Genomic DNA, 20,829 nt, shown 5'->3' on the forward strand with positions numbered 1-20,829 from the left:
TGAGCAAGACCATATCAATGAAGGCTCCAGCAGTGGAGGAAACCACGAATTACATGGGCTGAAGAACATGTGTCTGTGCACAGCAGGCTCTAAGCAGTCCTGCCCCTGTGTGATGAGAACTGATGAGCAGTAGGAACACCAGTTGCTATCCTGGCATCTTGTGGTAAATCTTACTCTTGTTCTTGTGTTTCTGTGGGGACAAATCACCTACGTAGTAGCCTGGCATCGAGGAGAGGGCTGGACTTCTCTAGCAGAGAGCAGTGTCTGCATTTTGGCCAGGGGAGTGGAGCTGGGGGCAAGACAGTGGTCCTAGCTTGGCTGCAGTCTGAGTGATGGCAATTTGGGATGTCCAGGATGCTCCCAAGCCCTTTGGCCCGTCTGTGTTTAGCAGGAAGTTGTTGCTTGAGATGCTGGTAACACCCAGTTTCACCTGGTAAGACCCAGCAGGCTGGCAAAGGTGGACATCAGTCACAGGCAGCTGTCTGACTTACCAACACTCCAGAATTATCCCCTGAGCAGTTTTTGCTCTTTCCTCTGCTGCCAATTTTGGCTGATGCTTCTGCTTTGCTGTCAGTGTCATCCACCACACTCAGCACTCCAGAGTGCATCCCAGATGTTGCATGTTTTATATATTCCCATGATAGGCAGGATCATTGAGAAAATGAGACATTTTGTTTTGCTGGGTTGTCCTGGAAAGGGACCTGACAGCACCTGGCCTTGGCAGTGTCTGTTGAGAGGAAATAGGAGAAAACCAGCTATTTCCCCAGGCGTATTTCTTTCCCTGGAATATTCCCCCCTGGCCTGCAGCCCTGTATCCTGGTTTCTCTGCCCTGCTAGCAGCTGTTTTTATCCCAGCCCACAGTACTGGCTTGGCAGGGTGGAGGCTTTGTCCTCCCTGATTCTCCATCCATGGAGACACTGGGTCTGATCCCAGCCCTGACCGTGCTCAGAGCCGGGGGTTGCTCTGGATGAACTCCTCATGGTCCCATGCCACCTGCATCCCCCTGTGATGCTCAGGGGGGCTTAGAGATGAAAAGCATCTCGTGATGAGGGCTGGTGAGTCTGTCGGCAGCAACCCGGGCAGGAACTGAAGCCTGCACTAAATCCAGCAGCCGTGCAGTGCTCGGGTCAGGAGAGAGATTTAAAGATTATTGGAGAGACCTTCTTTGAAGTCGTCAGCCCCCTCTACGCCTGGAATAAAGCAGGGAAATGCAAAGGCGGAGATGCATTAACAGCGGGATGAAATCTGCTTTTAGAAGTGGTATTTCTGGACGATGACTCGTTTCATACCTCATCCCAAAATACTTCACTCCCTGCTGGCCCCGCTCTCCAGGAGAGGATATTGCTCGGAAGCGCAGGGAGGAAGCAGGAGGGCTTCCAGATTTACTGTTTCTTTGGCTGTGGGTTTGCCTCGGTGGAAGAGGGTTACTCGGGATGGCCTTTTTCCAGAGGCCACGCTCCGAAGGGAGTTAATGATTAACCCTTTGTGCTTAGTCTGCAGCACCTCTTGTCTGCAGGAGGTTTGGCTCCTGCCAGCCCGTGTACGTCATGTCAAGCTGTTATAGCAGCCTGATGAATGGTTTTTATGGACCTGGAAATTTGGGCAGATACAGGGTGTTCAGGCAGAAGCTCAGCTTAAATAACCAGGTGGAAGGTATCAGTAGTGAAAACCAGCTCATGCAAATACAAAATCTGACTCTGCCCCTTTCCCTTCGGATCCAGCTGAGCATCTCTAAAGTCAGGGTAGAGGAAAAATGACCTGCAGGGATGCCAAGTGATGCTATGCTCTTTAAGCTTGCGTTGAAAACCCATTGGCATCACTAACACTGGGTGTGTTGCTCTCAGCAGTGTTAAACTGTCCCCTACAAGCAGAACTTGCTTCTAAAATTTCCTCAGACATCAGTTATAAAACCAAGATCCCTTTGCAGCAGGAAAAGGCAGCAGTGGTGCTTTTTCAGGGGAGGATGGGGAAAAATGTGATAAATAGGGAAATGAATGATGGCTCTCCAGTAATCCTCTATTTCCCAGCCAGGCAGTCTCTTTCCCCTCCAACTCCGCCTTCCACCCACTCCCCCCACAGAGCTTCTCTTTCCAGCTCACTCTTCCACTTGTCCTGCTCAGTCCTGCAGCTCGTTCGTGGGGCTTGTGTTCCTATTTCCATCATTTAAAAAGCATCAATTCTATATATTTTTGCTGCAGTAGCAGAACTAAGAGCAAAAGCTGGCTAAGGTGGCATGCAGAGGGAGGAGAATAAAATAACTTGGCATTTTGCCGTGCTCCTGGGTCACCTGGGATGGATGAGAAGGATTTCATGGCCTCCAAGCATCCAGATATACCTGCTGTTATTGCAGCAGCAGGTTGAAATACCATCTCTGGTGTCACTTTCTCGGGCTGACCGAGAGAAACTGGCTGTTTGCATGGCTGGGGGTATTCACTAGGAAATGTTTATAGTTTTTGTCTTTCAAGGTAATTCCCTTTTTAGTTCCAATCACAACACACTTTTGTTTAAGCAAGGTTTTTCTCCCTCTCCAGCCAAAAAATGCATCTGTTAGCAATCTTTTTGGATTTTAAAGCGAAGCTTTTCAAACAATGAACCAGCTGACTACGAAAGGCATCTGGTCATGCTGTATTTGCTTATGGGGAGCATAATTTTTAAACCCTGGGAAAAGCGTACGAGGGCATGTGTGTATTTTTAGAGGAGAGGGTATAGGAAGTGTTAGCATATGGAAAACTGGAGTGGGCTGGGCTGGGCTGGTTCAGACCCTGAGATCCCAACTTGGGGAGAGTCTGATGAAATTCCAGCCCTTTGCAGCTTGGCTCCACAGGGAAGCAGCTTCAGTTCAACCATTTAGGTGGATGACCCGAGCAGTTGGAGGGATGAGGGAGCCCTGAAGGGCTGTTGTGGGCCCAAACCTCCACCAGCACGTGCCTGGCCAGAGTTTGGCTGTGTTCATGGAGCTGGGTTGGATTTAAATGTCTTGTGCACGCTGCAAAACAGTTGTCATTAAAACCCATCCATGCCACTGCTTACTTCCCTTTTGACATTGCAGACAGTGTCCAGGTGGATCATCCACCACTGGCAGGCAGGGAGGGGTTGACAAAATGTGGTGGGCTGCCAGCTGCTGCCAGCTTTGCCTTGCTCTGCCCTTACGTAGCAGCAAGGAGGGGTGGAGAACACTGCAAAATAAAAATTATGTCAGGACAATGTGGAAAAATGAAGGGTGTTGTTTCTGGTTTTGCAGCAGGTGTCAACTGAAGAGGATTTTTTTTAACCCCTTGCTGTGACTTTCCTGGAATGAAGTTCTCCTGGGGCAGATCAGCCGTGCAGGTTGTGCCAAGAGGGAGGTGAACCATCAAAGTCATAGAATCACAGAATCATTAAGGTTGGAAAGACCTCTAAGATCATTGAGTCCAGCCTTAACCCAGGTTGGACTGCCAGGTCCACCACTAAACCATGGCTACAAGTGCCACATCCACACATTCTTTGAACACTTCAGGGATGGTGATTCCACCACTTTCCCTGAACAGCCTGTTCCAGTGCCTGACCACATTGTCAGTGAAGAAAATTTTCATAGTATAGGCCTCTCCTGGCACAACTTGAGGCCATTTCCTCTTGTCCTTGATATCAGTTGATACCTGGGAGAAAAGCCACCTGGGAGAAAAGTCACTGAAGGGCTCTCGGGGTTTGCTTGGAGCTGGCTGCTCTGAGCCAGCCCTTTCCTTCTGACTGGTTTCACCTTGTGGGATCTAACTGAGTGTGTTGGACATCATGTGGGTGGGGAAATCAGCCAGCCACCGTCTGAGGTTCAGTCATCCCAAAGCAGCTCCAGATCCATCACCACCACACGAGCTGTGAGTGTGGGAAGGAGGCTGCTGGATCAGATGGAGATGTCACCTGCAGACTGGGCATCTGAAAGATATCACCAGAAGCTTGATTTGGAAGCAAAGCAGGTGTGACAAAGCACTGAGGAGCATCACAGGTGTTTTTCTCCCCACAATAGTGGGGACACACTGAGAGGAGGAGGGTGCATTGCTCCCAGCAGCTGCATTCCTACAGGTCAGAGTGGCAGGAGATTGTGGAAATGCACCTTCCAGGTGTCAATAACAGTGCCCAAACATGCCTGAGACCAGCCTGAAAATTGCTTTGAGCTACTACTGGCTGAGCCACCACCTCCTCTGTCCCATGGCTGGTCACTGGGAAGAGAAGGACAGTCTGGCTGTGGAAGCTGCCGACACTCTGAGGGGAAGGCACGTAGGCTGTGAAAGTGTCAGGCATGTAACCAAGACATGACAGGGCTGGGGAGCATGGAATCTCCTCCCCAGGAAGAACAAAGGGATGTCTGGAGCTGGCAGATCCATGACCTTTGCTTGGAAAATCTTCTGCTAATGAGGCATCTTCACTGGGTGCTGCTTTCCGGTGGCACCCCGGCCCTGACAGAGGGGATGGAGCTTGTTTATTGGGCTCACATCACAACGGCCCCCTGCCACTGCCACCCTGGAACAAAACAGTCAAGTGACAGCATTGTCAGCCCCACACGTGGAGGAAGGGACAGCAGAGGTGAGGAGAGGGCACTCAGAGGTGACACCAGGGCTGCAGCTGATGGGATTTGTATTTTTTTATTCAGGCCCTGGAAAGAAGAAGTAGGTGGGGGTAGCAGGTGGGAACAAAGTGGGGGACAGAGCAAGGATTGCCCTTGGTGGCACAACTTTGGCATTTCCTAATTTTTGCAGCAGAGCACGTGTGTGGTGGCAGTTGGAGCTACTTCCCAGTGGACAGTGAGGGATGTTGATGCAAATGTTACAAAGGAGAGGGGATACCTGTCCCTGCACTTTGCAATTACAGCCATCAGCCTGTCTCTAAAAGAGCAGCTCGCACTTGGCTGCCAGGGGGTCTTGGATCAGCCCTCACTTCTGTGCTGCTTGAGAGCAAACACAGCAAAGACCCTAACCCAGCCCAGCGAATAAGGAACTGGGTGATGTTCATTTCCCCAGTGCCAGCTGGGCAGGATGTGGTGGAGCATCCTGGAAAGCTGATGTTGGAGGTGCTCAGCTGTGCGTGCCTGGGCATCCTTCACCAAAAGCAGGCTGCAAAACTCACATCCCCAAAACCCACCGTGGGTGCTGGGAAACCATCTTAAAAATTCACCCTTTCAAACCCTGATGCCTGGAGAGGTTCCTCCCTCCTCCTGGCGCTGACCAGAGCCTTGTGACTCACTTCCCTCCAGGCTGTCGCTTTGTCAGGAGATTTCTTTGCCACCAGGAATACACCAAAGGACACTTATCAGTGTGCTGTAGACCATTAGCCCCAGTAATTACCACTGAGCAACGTCCTGCAGTGAGCGGAGGGGAGGGAAGCCCGTGCCCTGATCTTTGCCTGCTTTATTGTTCAGTCCCCCTTTGCTGGGAAGCTGCTTTCCGACGAGCCTGCCCAGCTGCTCATCGGAATTAATGAGGTTCTGCTGCACTTAATTGAGAGCACTTTCTAAATTGGGGGTTTCAGGGAGGAAATGCAAGAGCCCGAGGGAGCCGAGCAAAGGGAAATATTTATAATGCAGCACGTTAATTATAAATGAGCAGTTTAGCCAATTTTGTTGTTCAGCCTCCCCCCCCGCCCCCCGGAGACCTTTATTTGCTCCACCGCTTCTTTTCAACCCTAAAGGAGCAGCAGGTCCGGATCCCTGCCTGCCTCACAGGTGTTCACAGCACGTGGGAAGGTCCGGGGATGTGGGATGACCCATCCCTCCTGCCTTCCCTCGCCATTCCTCAGCATGGATCTCTCTCCCTGCACCAATCTCCTGACTGGGTGCATCTGGACACCTCTTGATACTGTGGTGTGGTAAGGACCTTTCCCAGTTGGTGCCTCTGTTGGGACCACTGCTCCTTACAAGAGATGCTGATGGTATCCTGGGGTGATGGGGAGGACCTCCACTGACATCTCCAGGAGGTGACAGGACCATGTTCAAGGCCCATGTGGGTGTCCCACCTCCGCTGTCCCCTGGAGTACCATTTGCATGCCAGTCTCTAAAGCATGGCAGAAAAGCTGGGAAAATCAAAATGCCCACAAGCTCTGTGCAGAGCTTTCCCATGGCATGGGATCTGATGGATCTGGAGCATAAGACAGCTCGGAGGGGTGGGCTGGCACATGTGCACAAGGCTCAGCTGAAGAACTGGAAAGACCTGGCTGCCCGTGTCAGACAGGATCGACGCTGAGCTGACAGGTGGCCTGAGCCTCACCCCAACTCTTTGGCACCTCTGAGGCACTGTGGGGGTCAGGAGAAGTATGAAAGCAAAGGGCAGAGATTTGCAGGCCCCTTGTTACTCTCAAACTCCTTTTGTCCCTACCCTGGAGCCAGGCACAGTGAAAGCCAAAGGTCAGATCTGTGGGCACAGGCTGTGCTGCCCGGGGGCGAGTTGAGTCTCATCTGAATTACCTATCCTTGACTCTGTGTGTCCTTGTCCTGGCAAACTGCACCTTGGGAAGTTTGGATGCACAAACATTTCCAGCATATACCTCTTGAGCTGTGGTAAATATTTGGGACTCTGCTCCTCGGGCTCGCTGAGATCAGCCGGGGGATCGGGAGCTGTCTGCATGCACAGACGTGGGGGCAGATGAGAAGGTCGTCCAGCTCCCACCATCGTAGGCAATCATGGTGTAGGATGAGCTTTGCAAACATCTCCTAAGTTAGGGAAGAGTCAGGCTCAGAACTGAGGAGGGTTACCGATGGAAGATGTCTGGGATTTGTGTAGTATTTGTTGACTCCAGCCTAGACCTGTGTGGCATTTCTGCTGTGAAACCCTCTTCTTCTTTTGATATACATTTTTTAGGAAAGTAAAGGGGGGGGAAAGGGTTGATTTTGAAATAGTCCCTCAAATTCTGCCTGCTTCATGCAGTCCCTGGGGACATGCTGCATTAGTTATCTGAGCTGGGCTCAGAGGTCCTTCAGCCATATCCTACAAGAACAAGGTAGAACCTGTAAACCCCTCATGAGTAACGACAGATTCAGGGCATTGTAGACCAGGATGATCAAATGCAGAGCTGCATCATTCAGTGACAAAGATTACAGGCCCAGAGGTGACATCCTTTAACAGGGCACATTGCCAGGTGTGTGTTCCCTCCTAGTGACTTATGAAGCCCCCAGAGGAATTGTCTATTGTGCCTGGAGTCTCTCTTAGGATGTTGATAAGAGTGGAACCTAGTTCATGTCTCGTTTAAACACTCTCCATTGCTTGTAAAAGACTTTTTTTCCCCCCTCAAAGCATATTCATCAAGGCTTGGCAGCCAAAGCTTCAGGGGCACTGTAGAGTTGAAATGAGAAGTTTGGATATAAAATTTCAGTGTGGTTTCTCTGAAGCTGATGGTCACAAGACTGATGCAGTATCATTGGGGCAATGTTTGGTCACAGGCAGATGGTGTAATCATATATAAAGTTTGCTAGTTCAATAAATCAGATAATGTTCCCATAGCTGGAGCTGTCAGGGGCGAGCTCAGAATGTAGAAAGTCACACATATAAAGTATTGCAAGAGCCAAAGGGCTCTTTAGAGGTGGTTGATCATGAAGGGCAAGGAACGTTAACACTATTCTACTAATCTTCTGGTTTTGTTTCACTTTTTTATCCCCCACCAGGACCAGGAAGAAAACAAAGGAGCCACCAGCTGGCCAGAGTTCTATATTGATCAGCTGAATTCAATGGCTGCTGTAAGTATTTCCCCAATGCTCTGGTGCTTGTGAACCCCACGCAGGGCAGCAACACAGTGGTGACAATCTGTCAGTGCTGTGTCTGAGAGGGTGACCAGTGTTTGTAGAGGCAACATCATTTGATAGACCAACAGGTGCAGCTGCAAAGTGGAGATGCTCCTACAGCACACAGGGCTTTTCATATAATCACAGAATCATAGGATGGTTTGGGTTGGAAGGAACCTAGGAGATCATCCAGTTCCAAACCCCCTGCCATGAGCAGGGACACCTTCTACTAGATCAAGTTGCTCCAAGCCCCATCCAGCCTGGCATTGAACACTTCCAGGGATGGGGCAGAGGGGTGAGCAGGGGGCTTTGAGGCAGGAGGGAATGTACTGCTCCCCTCCAGGAAGGCAGGAACATGCAGTGCTGGCCATGGGCTGCCAGCCAGGCAAAGCCCTGAGCCGGGCTTGTGATCAAAGCCTGCCAGATGCCTGGAGGGTGTCTTTGATCTCCCCAGTGCGCTGCTGAAGAGGAGCTGGGTTAAAGGCAGGGGTCAGCACAGCTCCTTATATCTGCTGGGACCCTTTCTCTCTGCTTTGGATTAGCCTCAGCTGGTGCTGGCAGGGTTCACCCTGACACCTCTGAGGGCCCAGTGCTGTCGGGTGGTGCAGGAAGCACCCGGGGTGTTGCTTTAGCTCTGACCTTGGTTGCATGAGTTGGAGTGAGCCCGTGCATGCCCAGGGCTTCAGGCAGCTGTGCTACCCAGGTGCAGGAGTCAAAATCCCAGCCTCCAGCACCATCTGGAGAGCAGAATCCAGTGTGGGAGATGCCTCCTGTGCATACAACCACTGTCCCCAACCCAGATACACACTGGTGGGTTGCACTGGGAGACGTGGGAGTGACAGGGTTGGCAGCACCCACTTGGCTGACCCCAAGTGTGGATGCAGCATTCCATCCCCTCCAGGCTGTGGAGTGTCCCCTGAAGCCCCTGCCTCCTCTGCAGAGGCACACAGGTACCTGTTGGGCTGCATGAGAGAGGCTAAAGTGCCCCTCCTTCTCACTTGCCCAAATTTAGCACCTTCCCTGTGTGGGCCATAATCAGCATGGGCTTAGCCCCTTGCACCCTCACAGCCCCCTGGAAATACATCAAGATTCACGTCACCCAGATGTCGCCCACAGCATCTCTGAGCAGGGTTCAGCCAGACACCTCAGGACACTGTGATGCATGTATTTACTTCTTTCCTTTACAAAGCGTGTTTCCTGGAGGGTTTTGGGCTGTAGGGGACATGACAGGATTTACATCCAGAGCCCATGAGTTGGGATGCCTCCTGCCTGAATTGCAGCCTTTCTCTCTCTCTCTTATCTGAGTCTGAGGGCTCCAGCGGGACAGTCGCCAGCATCCTCCAACATGGGCTTGTCTGGATGAGTTGTAGGCCAGTGACTTGGAGTAACAACACTCCTACCTGCAGAGTGTTAACTCTTCATGATCTTAGTGATCATGCCATTCCTTAAATCCTGTCATTGGTCATGAGAGTGAAGAGATCTCTACTTGCCCCTCTGCTTCCCCTCACGAGGAAGTTGTGACTGCCGTGAGGTCTCCCCTCAGTCTCCTCTTCTCCAGGCTGAACAAGCCAAGTGCCCTCAGCCAGTTCTCATACGCTCCCCCTCCAGACCCTTCACCATCCTTCTGGCCTCCTTTGGACACTCTCTAATAGCTTAATGTCTCTTTTATATGGTGGTGCCCAAAACTGCCCCCAGGCCTCGGGAACGGGTTTTTCTAATGTCTGTCTTCCTCCTTCCACAGAGGAAATCACTGATCGCCTTGGAAAAAGAAGATGAAGAGGAGAGAAATAAAACAATCGAAAGTTTGAAGACTGCACTGCGGACGAAACCAATGAGGCAATTCCCTTCCCTTTCCTGGCTTTGTCGCTGCGGTTGTGGCTTTGGATTTGAGTTGTCTGGCAGAGCAGGGGGTTAAATAGAAATATAAATGGAAGTTGCACAGGATGAGGGAGTCGAGGACCCTGAGGCACTAATTGCTCTTTTTGATTCACCTTTTGTCATTTCGTTCCTTTTTCGAGGTCCTTTTCATGACCAAGAGACACCAGGACCTTCTTGTCTGTTCAGGCAAATCAAGCAACTTCTTTTTTTTTTTTTTCCCCCCAAAATTTTCCTTTTTTCTTACTGCAAGAGAATGTAAGAATTCCTTCCAGATTGAATTAAAAAGAAAACCAGCAATTTTTGTTGGTCATCCAGGCCTTCTGTTTCAACTTCAGTTTCTCTTGTACTTTTTAAAGGAGTAAAATCACATGAGTCTTCAGGCTCTTGTGAAATGCAAAAATAAAACTGTTGCTTGGAGGTTTTGATGGGGAGGATAAAGGAAGGGTGGGACTCTTTCTGAATGTCTGTAGTTTTCCCTAATTTTGTTTTCTCTGGAGTCTGCGTGCACATTTGCAAAATCTTTAAGATGCCCCAGGTTGACACATTCTGATGGGAATATGTTTCATTAGGAAATGCCTGACAAATTTTCTGTTGCTTGAAAATACATTCCCCTCTTCCATTTCTCTTTTGATGGTTCTGGTGATGGTACTTGGTAAGAAATTCCCAGGGTGGAGGGTGAGCACCTGATTTCTGTGGCACCTGGACCTCGTGGGTGCTGGCCCCTGCAGTGAGCAGGGCTGGTACCCGGGCATGAAACTTTTCAAGCTCTTGAAAGTGGGTTTTGAGTGTTTTCTTGAGTGATGCAGCAAGCTCTATAGAAAATTTTACATGTTGGACCTGCTTTTGCACCCAGGGAAGTGAACATCAACTTTCCTATTGACTTTGGCTGGAAGAAGAGCAGGCTTTGAAGCAGAGGAATCAGTTTTTCCCAAGCCTGCAATTACCCCTTTTGTTGCTGCGCATCAGCATGGCTTGTTTCGAATTAAAATCATCCCAGTGCTGGGATGTTCTTGGCTCATTTGCTTTCTGAGCCCATGCCTTTTGCCAAACCAGAAGACACCCAGCCTGGATGGCACTGGGCAGGGAGGTCCTAAAATGCCTGAGCAGCATGAAGTGTTGTGTCTGCCTGCTCTAGTGAAACTGCCTGGGGCACTGCCATACATTTGCTGTCTGTTTTGTGTTCATTGGTGTTATAAGTCATCATAAAAATCAGAAATCCCTTAAAACTGGTGAAATGTGCCTAAGGGAAGAGAAGGATGTGGATGGTGAGGCAGGAGAGGTAGCAGAAGGCAGAAAGGCTGACACTGGGATGTCTGCAGCTGATGAGGAGGTGACTTTAGGACTTGGGAGCTTCTTCCTGTCCTGTGCAAAACTGGTCCTGAGTGAGTGGGTTTTAAGACACAGGTTGAAGACTGGGAAGATTTTGCAGCAGTGTAGCTGCAAACTCTCATTCTCCACCCTGAGACTTGTGCTAATGGCTGGGTTTGCTGGTCCTCTTCCAAATATCCACACTCTGGACCACCTTCTGCAGATGATGCCTAGTTGCCTACACTATGAACACCAATTAAATTGATTTTTGCAACCCCATCCCTGTGTCTGGGCCACAGGACTCCTTCAGGCTTTCTGGTATCCAAGAAAAAGTACATAGGAAGGTTCTGGGTTTACATCAACCGACAAATTGGCCCTGTTTGAGGATAAAATGGTCCTTTACTGTTTTGTTTTAACATGAAAACTCCTCTTTCTGACAGGTTCGTAACCCGGTTCATCGACCTGGATGGCTTAACGTGTATTCTGAACTTTCTCAAAAGCATGGACTATGAGACAGCAGAGTCTCGAATACATACCTCGCTCATTGGATGTATAAAAGCACTAATGAACAACTCCCTGGGCCGGGCCCACGTCCTGGCCCACCTGGAGAGTATTAACGTAATCGCTCAGAGTCTGAGCACGGAGAATATTAAGACAAAGGTGGCAGTGCTGGAAATCATGGGCGCTGTGTGCCTGGTTCCCGGGGGCCACAAAAAGGTACTGGAGGCGATGCTGCACTACCAGAAATACGCCAGCGAACGGACTCGTTTTCAGGTAGGTGGGTCTCGGCTTACCCCTCCCATGGCTCCTGAAATTCAGCATTCTTGTCCTTTCCTCCTCCTGGATATCTAAAGGCCGCTTGCAGATGTTTTGTTATGGCCGTTTGCAACTTAAAAAAATCTGGGAATTACCACAGAACCATGTCTGATGAGATCTGCAGCTGGGCAGAGGGAGGAAGCAGTTATTTAAGGCAACACCCCCCCCCACCAAAAAAAAAAAAATGCTTGCTTGTGCAGGGTCACTGAGATCATGGCTCTGCAAGGCTGGAGCACATCTGGATGGGCTGATGTTAGCCCAAATGGGTGCTGGGGTGGGCTACAGCTGATGGTCCATCACTAGCTACAGGGGCCGTAGGAGCATCACAAGGAGTTGTTCCTGTGTGTGCCCCCTGGTTGTGCAGCGTTGGGGCTGTCAGGGGCATTTAATTGGTATTGTGTGTTTGGCAGACGCTGATCAATGACTTGGACAAGAGCACAGGACGATATCGAGATGAAGTGAGCCTCAAGACAGCCATCATGTCCTTCATCAACGCAGTCCTGAGCCAGGGGGCAGGCGTGGTGAGTGCTGGGACTCTTGGAGAGGAGGATGGGTGTTAGGTGGGTTTGGGGTGCTTTTATTTCAATAGTCTTTCTGAGTACACCTTGCTGTGTTAACCCCACAACTGTCCCTTGCAGGAAAGCCTGGATTTCAGACTCCATCTGAGATATGAATTCCTCATGCTTGGGATCCAGCCAGTCATTGATAAACTAAGACAGCATGAAAATTCAACCCTTGACCGGTGAGTAGTGACCCCCAGCCCACTTGTGATTTTTGCCTTGTGGCCTTGCTCTCTGGTTTTTGGACTTGGTCTCTGGGGAGAGCACATGGCACTAACTCACCTCTCTTATGAAAATTCTTTACTGCCTCCAGAGAGGGAGGGGAAAATCCCAGCATGGTTTTGCTTTGCTCTGACATGGGGTTGAGCTGGGAACGATGTGCCATCAGGGGCCTGGATGATGCCCTTCTCCTTCTCTTCTCATCCCAAAAGGCTTCTTGGACAGGCTGTAGTGACTGGGCACTCGAGACTGAAGATCCATGTTGATGGTTCAAGCAGTGTTTGTCTCTGGGCTGCTGACAGACTGCCTGCAATTTATTAATTGTCACACTTATATCTGCTTTTAACAGTCTATTTTTTTTTCCCTTTCTTTCCTCAGGCACTTAGATTTTTTCGAAATGCTTAGAAATGAAGACGAACTGGAGTTTGCCAAAAGATTTGAGCTGGTGAGTACCAACGCTGCTGTTGCAGACACTGGCACATGGCATCACTCTACCTTTTAAAATCGCCCACATGGCCTGGGATGAAGGGCGAACTTCTGGATAAAGTTTGGAGATTGGAAATCTGTCTCCTTTTCCAACCTCTGTCCTAGAGCCTGCTTCATCCCTCTTCTCCTCTGGCTGCCGACCAGCGTTTTTGCCCCTCGCTGGGCAGTGGGGCTTGTCTGTCCATCCAGCGTGGGGTGGGGGTGGCTCGTGGGGTTTGGAGCTGAGACTTGGGAAACAGGCGATGCTGTTGTCGGCCTGATGGCCTGACCTCTCTTTGCTCCTCTCCACAGGTCCACATTGACACCAAAAGTGCGACTCAGATGTTCGAGCTGACGAGGAAGAGGCTGACGCACAGCGAGGCGTACCCGCACTTTATGTCCATCCTGCACCACTGTCTCCAGATGCCTTGTGAGTCCCGGGAGAGGCGAGGAAACCCACCTGGCAGCCCACACGTCCTACCCAGGGGTGCCACGGCCTTCCTGCTGCTCACCTCAGTCTCTCCCCATCTTCCCCCCCGCAGATAAAAGAAGCGGCAACACTGTCCAGTACTGGCTGCTGCTCGACAGGATCGTGCAGCAGATCGTCATCCAGAGTGACAAAGGGCAGGACCCCGACGCCACTCCCCTGGAAAACTTCAACATTAAAAATGTTGTCCGAATGTAAGTGCTCACCACTGACTGTCACACAGTGATGTTCCTGCTCCTCGGCTGGACAAACCAGCATCCTTGGAGCTGTTGACTTCACTACAACCCCACCTTATAAAAGAAGCACATCCATTTTGTTAGATAGCACTTGCAAGCAATACTTGAGATTTAGGAGTTTTGACATGTTCACTGCTACATTTTGCATCCCAGACTGCAAAACCCTGCTGGGGAGGAGGCAGAGCAGAGGTGTTAGATATATCAGTTTGGAAGCTCAGTCGTTTTTCTTGCTGATGATGGTCACCTGTTTGCTGCAGTAGGATCGTCTCATGTGCTACATTTTTCCTTTTAGGTTAGTCAATGAAAATGAAGTGAAACAGTGGAAAGAGCAAGCAGAAAAAATGAGAAAAGGTGAGTGATGGAGACATATATGGTGTCAACTTTAACCTTAGCTGAACAGTTAACATAGACATTTATTTGTACATGTGTCTGCAGGCTTTATTGAGGGGCTGAGATAATACCATGCCATGGGGCTGACAAGGGAAATGGGCAAAGCAAATAATTTTTTCATGAAGAGACCTTAAATGGTTTATTAAGGCTCCCTTTTCTCAGTTGTGCAGCTTCTCTGCAGGGCAGTGTGGGGTTTAGTCCCCTGCAGGCTGCTCTTAGCAAAAAGGAGTGTTAGTCACCATAAAGTGGTCTCATGGGGCTGTTTCAGAGCACACTGAGCTTCAGCAGAAGCTGGAGAAGAAGGAGCGGGAGTGTGATGCCAAGGCCCAGGAGAAGGAAGAGATGATGCAGACACTGAACAAGATGAAGGAGAAGCTGGAGAAGGAGTCCAGCGAGCACAAGCAGGTCAAGCAGCAAGTGGCAGATCTCACAGCACAGCTCCACGAGATGAGCAGGGTGAGACCTCAGACCTACTCCCTGTTGTGGGCTCAGTCCCAAACCCCCTGCAAATGCTATGGGGTGATTCCAGGAGGCTGAGCTACATGGGGGAACTGAGAAAGATGCTTGCTAGGAGAGCCACCAAGATGTCTGTCCCTGGTGATGGGGTGATTTTGCCTCTCCAGATGCGTTGAACCTCAGTCAGGAGTGCTGAAGCCTTTGAGTGCTTCCTCTGTTGGTTAAATTCTAGCCAAAATGATTAAAAATCAGCGTGGGGGTGTTTCTTAGGTGGTGTCCCCCAGCCCCATATGACCTGTTCCCCCTCCTTTTTCTCTCTTAGAGGGCGATCTGTGCTGCCAGCCCTGGAGGACCTCCCATGCCACCAGGAGCTCCTGGTGGCCCTGCACCTTCTCCAACTCCTGGATCTCTTCTTCCCCCTCCACCCCCCCCACCGCTCCCAGGGGGATGTCCCCCACCACCTCCCCCACCACCCCCTCCAGGTGGTCCCCCACCTCCCCCTGGACCCCCACCCCTGGGTGGGATGATGCCTTCCCTTGGAGCACCTATGGCCTTCAAGAAGAAGAGCATCCCTCAGCCGACAAACGCCCTCAAATCCTTCAACTGGTCCAAGCTGCCAGAGGTAAGCTGGGCAATAATTCCGTCAGTGAAGCTGGGGGTGCTGGATGGCCACGTGGTGATGTAAGGGCAGGTGGGCAGGGGACTCCCAGCCTGCAGTGCTCCCACTGTCTTGCAGAACAAGCTGGCAGGCACCGTCTGGACCAACATAGATGACACAAGAGTGTTCAAAATCCTGGACCTCGAAGACCTGGAAAGGACGTTCTCCGCTTACCAAAGACAGCAGGTAACGGCTGGCCTGGGGTGGGCAACGTGAGGACCTGGGCAAGGTGCCACCATTATGGGATCATGTGGTTTCACCTGTGGTCTCAAAACACATCTCCCACCATTATTTCATACCGACACCGTGTTTGCCAGATGAGCTCGATCTGCTTTATCCTCTCATCCACATGCCAGAGCCTTTTGTGGCGAGGTGGCTGTTCACAGCTCGGTGTGCCTGATTTCACCCCTGCCCACACACCTGACCATGTGTGTCATGAAGATGGATCACCAAAAAAACACACAAAAAAACCAGACAGGGAATGTATGAAAATAACCCCCAGATGTGGCCACAGTTGGGTAATATTTTTGGATTGCTCTTAACAGCAATTGCTCCATGCCTCTGTATTGGGTGGAAAATTTCTATCCCTCTCTGGCCAAGAAGGACTAAGTTTTGCCCACATCTACCATGGGTGGATCTCTTCTTTTATTTTTGTAGTGAGCCAAGAGCAAAATGTGAGCTTTGAACAAAAATCCCAAACCAAAATAGTGTCATTGCAGGCAAAAATCTCTGCTTTTTAATCTCCTGTTCAAGCAGTATAGCCCCAGTTTGGAAGGCATCAAAGCACACAGAGAAAATTAGACACTTATTTCACCTCAGGCAGGATGAAAATGGGCAAAAGCAATGACTTTTTCAAGAAGGCAGGAGGAAAAACAAGGAGAGACGCTGAAAAAGGATGTTCACTTGCTGAACACCTGGCTGTATTACTGGGAGAAGAGAACAGCTTGTCTCGTTCGTGCCAGGCTCAGGCGGAAGGACGGTGCTGGGAAGGAGTGGACCTGACCCATAAGCTCATTAAGCAGTGCGAGAGTTTAATCTCTTCCAGAGGCTAACTGAGGGAAAGATCAGGGTGGATCAGAGCAGGGCAAATACCAAGAGTAGCCCACCAGGAGTACGTGCTGTCCCAGTGTTTTGGGAATAGGTGACCACAGCATTGTCTTTCCCTCAGCATTTTTGGAGCTTGACTCATGTCTACTGGAGGGCACGTCTGAGGACAAGAAATGGAAATGGAAGAGGAGCAAGAATAGAAACCTGTGTGTCAGCGGGACGGTTTGCCCTCCGGCTTGCCTGCCCGAGTCCATGAGTCACCTGGTGTGATGTGGATTATTGCCAGGCAGGAATTTAAAAATAATTTGGCTTGGCTGAGGTCCTGCTGGGTGAAGCGTCTGGTTAGGTTTGGGACCAGCAGGAACAGGGAGATGCTGCAAAGGAGAGCTGTGACATGGACTTACGCCCTGGGTGGGATAAGGACCAAAAGAAAGCTGAACACAGGAACCAGCATCTGGGTTAGGACTGGCAAAAGATGCTATGAAAGCATCTGGAAGGCATATGGGAAAGTCAAGGTGAAGTCCCACCTGTGAGATGCTGCTGGGGCTGGAGCCACCCTTGGGAATGTGATGCACAAGTTCTTTGAGGCTCACCCTGGCTTCGTGGTAGCACTGTTTTGTGTGAGTGGAGCCATGGGACACATGTCCCTGGGACTGAGGGACGTGGTTGCCTACCTGAAGTCCCCAGAGTGCTCCCACTGGCAGTCCCAGCGTGGGCAGGGGGTGCCTGGCTGTGTGCCCCAACATTGCTGGCAGCACAGCTCTGCAGGCAGCTGCAGTGCACGCACCAGCATGCAGGGTTAGATGTGCTCCATGAGATAAAGGAAAGTGGAAGTGTTCCAGGTTGGGTTGAATGCGGCTCTGAGCAACCTGGTCTAGTGGAACATTCCCTGCCCATGGCAAGGGAGTTGGAACTAGATGGTCTTTAAGGTTCTTTCAATCCAAACCATTCTGTAATTCTGTAACACAGGCAAACCACAGGGCACTTTATACATGGTGGGGGGCTCAGGGAGTGAACAGGCTGTCCATGAAGGACAATGAACTAATTCCTTAATAACTCACAGCATTACCAAACTCTAGCAGAAGTTGGTTTCTGTCCTGAACAAGCAGGGGAGGAGCAGGGGTTTCTCCTGCCTATTCTCTGTGTTGAGCCACTTGCTCAGTGATCATGCCTCTCACTTGTCCTGAGACATGATATCCTCAGGACATGAGGCTGCCTGTCTGCCCATGCCCCAAGCAAACCAGGGCTGCAAAAGTGGTGCATCCCTATGTCCAGTGCCCCAGCAGGCTTTGGGGACAGTGGGCAGAGGTGTGTGCAGTGCAGAGAGCTCTCTGACCACCCCCAGATGGCTGTTATGGGGCTGCTGGTGCTGGGATTTGGCTGGTTTTATTGCCACGTAGCACCTGGGAATCCCTAAGTACTGCACAGACCCGGGACTTAATGATGTACTTAATTTTAAGCATCTCTTTAAATGCTTTTCCCACATCACAGGCTGGGATGTAAATGCAGGCTATAAAGTGAGCTCTGCAGTTTTCTGGAAAGGCCCTTTCCATGTGGGGAGGACAGGAACCCTCTGGGCTTCCTGGGGCTCAGCCTGGGAGCATCCCTGTCTCATCTCCTCTCTCAGGAGAACCCCGTATCCTCCCTGTTCTCCCTGCTGAGGCTCTGCTGATGTCCCTGTCCCCAGAGAAGGGCTCAGCCCTACAGCTGTGCACCATGCCAGCATTTACCAATTTTGATAGATATAATACAAAAACCAACAAGAGCTATGAGTTTCAGGCCATGGCATGGGACTGGGGGGAGCTCTGTAAGGATGTAAATGCATCGATGGAGAAAAGCAAGTCCAGGGCCATTGGGGCTTACATGTACTACACAGGGGCTTGTGCCTCTGTCAGGGATGTCTTGAGAGCCTGCAAGGGGGTAGAGGCTGGGAGTGATGCTGATAAGTAGCAGTGACACAGCCAGGGCAGTCCTGGCAGGTCCTGCAGCGGTGAGTGATGTAAAAGAGTCAGGGCCAAGTGGAAAAAAATACATGTTGTTGAACCGGGGGCTTAGCAGTGAGCTGGGAAAGAATTCATCTCCCAAAAAAGGATGAAGGAAGGAAAGCCTCCAGCTCCTCTGTGCAAGGGAGAGTGACCTGTACAGGGGCCAGGGACAGCAGGGCTGGGAAATGTTTGTGGGGATGGTGACTGCATGTTTAAAGCTGCTCTGTCTTATACCATCCTGCAGCAGAGGCTGGATAACGATCCCTGCAAGAAAAAGGGGCAGGGATGAGGCTGGTTTGAGGAAGAGACGGAGGGGTTTTGTAATGAGCTTTTTCTCTACCTTAATACATGAGGAGCCCTCCCTCTCCTAGAGCAGGGGACTACAGGAGGCCACCATGTCCTTCTCCTCTCCAGCAGCCAGGGACAAGTCTGAGCATCAGAATGGAAGGAAGATTTCCTAATTAGGGACCAGTTAAACATAGAAGAAGATACCCACTGCAGCTCGTGGGTGTGCTTTGTGCCTGTCCCACAAAGGAGACTGCTGGGAAGAGGTTAATTTATGAAATACCAATCCTTAACCTTAGCTGAACCAGAGACTTTTTAACCACAAGGCTCCTGATAGGCACAGCTCAGCTGAGGGAATGAGGAGGGAAGACCTTCATGTGTGTGTATGCCCATGTGTGTGATGCCAGCTCTACTGCACGTGCTTCCAGTCTGGCAGGGGCAGCCCAGCAGGACAGCCAGGTCTTTGGGGAACACGGTGCCAATGTGGCATCAGGGTGGCATTTGGCCAGGCTGGAGAAGGGGGGATGTCCCTGTCGGAGGAGAAGTCAAGGCGAAATGTGTTGCCATGGCAAACAGTAAAGTTTTGCTGTGGCCAGATTTGCTCCGGGATGAGCCTCTCGCTATTTCCACTTGAAAGCCCTGTTTTTCCTGGCAGTCGCATTGGCATTTCAGTCCCTCAGATGTGCAAGAACCAGCAATTTTCCTCCTCTGCATGGCAGGCTGAGCAGTTCTGTGCCTCTGGGCCAGTGGCAGGGCTTGGCCAGCGTCCTCCCACCTCATCCCATGTCCCCTCCTCACCTCTGTGCACACCAGCACCTTGGCCTGAGCCATTCATGGAGCCGCCTCTCCCATCAGCTCTCCCCTTCTGCGCATCCTCTAATCCACATTTTCACCTGCATCCCCTCTGTTTTGGGACTGGCACCCCCAAGTGCCTCCCTTGTGCTGCCAAGCCCTCCCCATGTTGCACTCTCCACTTCTCTGTGCTTTGATTCCTTTTGGTTTCACCGAGATCACTGAACTGCATGTGTTTTTACTGCCTTTTTCCATGCTTCTGCTATGGCTGTAGGACTTCTTTCTGAATGGTAACCCCAGACAGGTAAGAGAGCACCTCCAGGACCCCGACGCGTGCGAGTGGCGAGGGCAGGGCAAGAGCGGGGCTGGGGACACCAGGGCACGTGGGCACTCCTGAGGGGGATTAATGTGTGGCAGACGGGGTTGAATCAGAGGGGTACAAAGAGCAACAGGAGGAGCAGCTTGAAAGTTGATGCTGGGGAGACTGGTAAGTCAGGAGACACCCTCTTTGCTGTCTGGCCTGAGGTCAAAAGTCAGTGACCGAGTCCACAGGTTGAATTTTTAGTTGCAGCTGAACACGGAGAAGCTCCTACCCCTGGGCATTTTTGCTTTACAAAAGATGGAAATAAATTCACGGGTTGAAGCTCTCTGCTTGGTTGTGATCAGGGCAGGCAAGGCACAGGAGAGGGGCAGCTGGTGCTGGGTGACTTGGGGCTCACTTTCTGTCACCTGCCTCTGTGCTGCCTGTCCCAGCAGCTTTGCAATTCCCATAGCTGTGGGTTATTTTTCATTCAAACAAGAAAAAAACATAAAAAAATGGGAATTTCTGTGCCCACTCTCAACCTGTGCAGTGGCCACGTGCCAGGTCTCCTACACTCATGGATGTTTAGTGCAGATCTGTAACACACAGGACCTTGCAGCTCCAGGTTGTGTTCCTTCCAGAGGGATTGAATAGCCAGCTTTTAATTGATTAACCTTACTAAAATATGCAATATGGTAAATTAAAACCTGGGGCAACATGAACCCCTTGGGCAACCCTGCAAAACTGCTGTTGTGTAGATCTGCCCATTTGCCCACAACCACAATATTGTTATTCATTTGGAGGTAACGTGTTTAAGCTGCTTAGGAGATGGAGGTGCTTATGCTCTGCCGATTCCTGCTTTCAAATCCCTTATTTGGGGAGGATTTCACTGAAAAAGCTGCAGATTGCTTTTGCAAGTCTGGTAGCATGTATTGGTTAGCTGGCTCTGGAGGACTGATGTATGAAGGGCGATTACAGATGTTTGGAGCAGGGGTGAGGAACAAGAGTGATGCTGAGTGTGTGCAGCAGCCCGTAATGAGATATTTCATGCGAGGGTTTAATGAAGTATCACAAGTATGTATGCTAAGAAAGCCCGGCTTTATTTATTCAGCAGCGCCTGTGTGTTTGCAGATTTTTAAATCTTCCCTGTCTGAGAAAATATTTACATTTCTAACCAGTGGCTTCAAAGCCAGCTCTGGTTTAT

The 20,829-nt window shown here is 50.6% G+C and overlaps 1 protein-coding gene across 2 annotated transcripts in view; it reads left to right on the forward strand.

Moving 5' to 3' along the window:
* DAAM1 (dishevelled associated activator of morphogenesis 1) overlaps nucleotides 1–20,829 on the forward strand; it is a 95,646-nt gene that overhangs the window by 55,434 nt on the left and 19,383 nt on the right. Inside the window, exons 5-17 of one of the 2 annotated variants that reach the window (XM_027711773.2) lie at nucleotides 7,626–7,697; nucleotides 9,484–9,578; nucleotides 11,369–11,702; nucleotides 12,155–12,265; nucleotides 12,383–12,486; nucleotides 12,902–12,968; nucleotides 13,301–13,418; nucleotides 13,531–13,669; nucleotides 14,004–14,062; nucleotides 14,370–14,557; nucleotides 14,880–15,179; nucleotides 15,294–15,401; nucleotides 19,599–19,628. In XM_027711773.2, the coding sequence (XP_027567574.1) occupies nucleotides 7,626–7,697; nucleotides 9,484–9,578; nucleotides 11,369–11,702; nucleotides 12,155–12,265; nucleotides 12,383–12,486; nucleotides 12,902–12,968; nucleotides 13,301–13,418; nucleotides 13,531–13,669; nucleotides 14,004–14,062; nucleotides 14,370–14,557; nucleotides 14,880–15,179; nucleotides 15,294–15,401; nucleotides 19,599–19,628 (1,725 nt within the window). The remainder of the gene's footprint in view (nucleotides 1–7,625; nucleotides 7,698–9,483; nucleotides 9,579–11,368; nucleotides 11,703–12,154; nucleotides 12,266–12,382; nucleotides 12,487–12,901; nucleotides 12,969–13,300; nucleotides 13,419–13,530; nucleotides 13,670–14,003; nucleotides 14,063–14,369; nucleotides 14,558–14,879; nucleotides 15,180–15,293; nucleotides 15,402–19,598; nucleotides 19,629–20,829) is intronic. The other variant, XM_039383317.1, reaches the window with a different exon arrangement.

Source organism: Pipra filicauda, unplaced genomic scaffold (assembly GCF_003945595.2).
Source record: "Pipra filicauda isolate LSUMZ 115617 unplaced genomic scaffold, ASM394559v2 scaffold304_size882533_pilon, whole genome shotgun sequence".
In the NCBI taxonomy this organism is placed as follows: Eukaryota; Metazoa; Chordata; class Aves; order Passeriformes; family Pipridae; genus Pipra; species Pipra filicauda.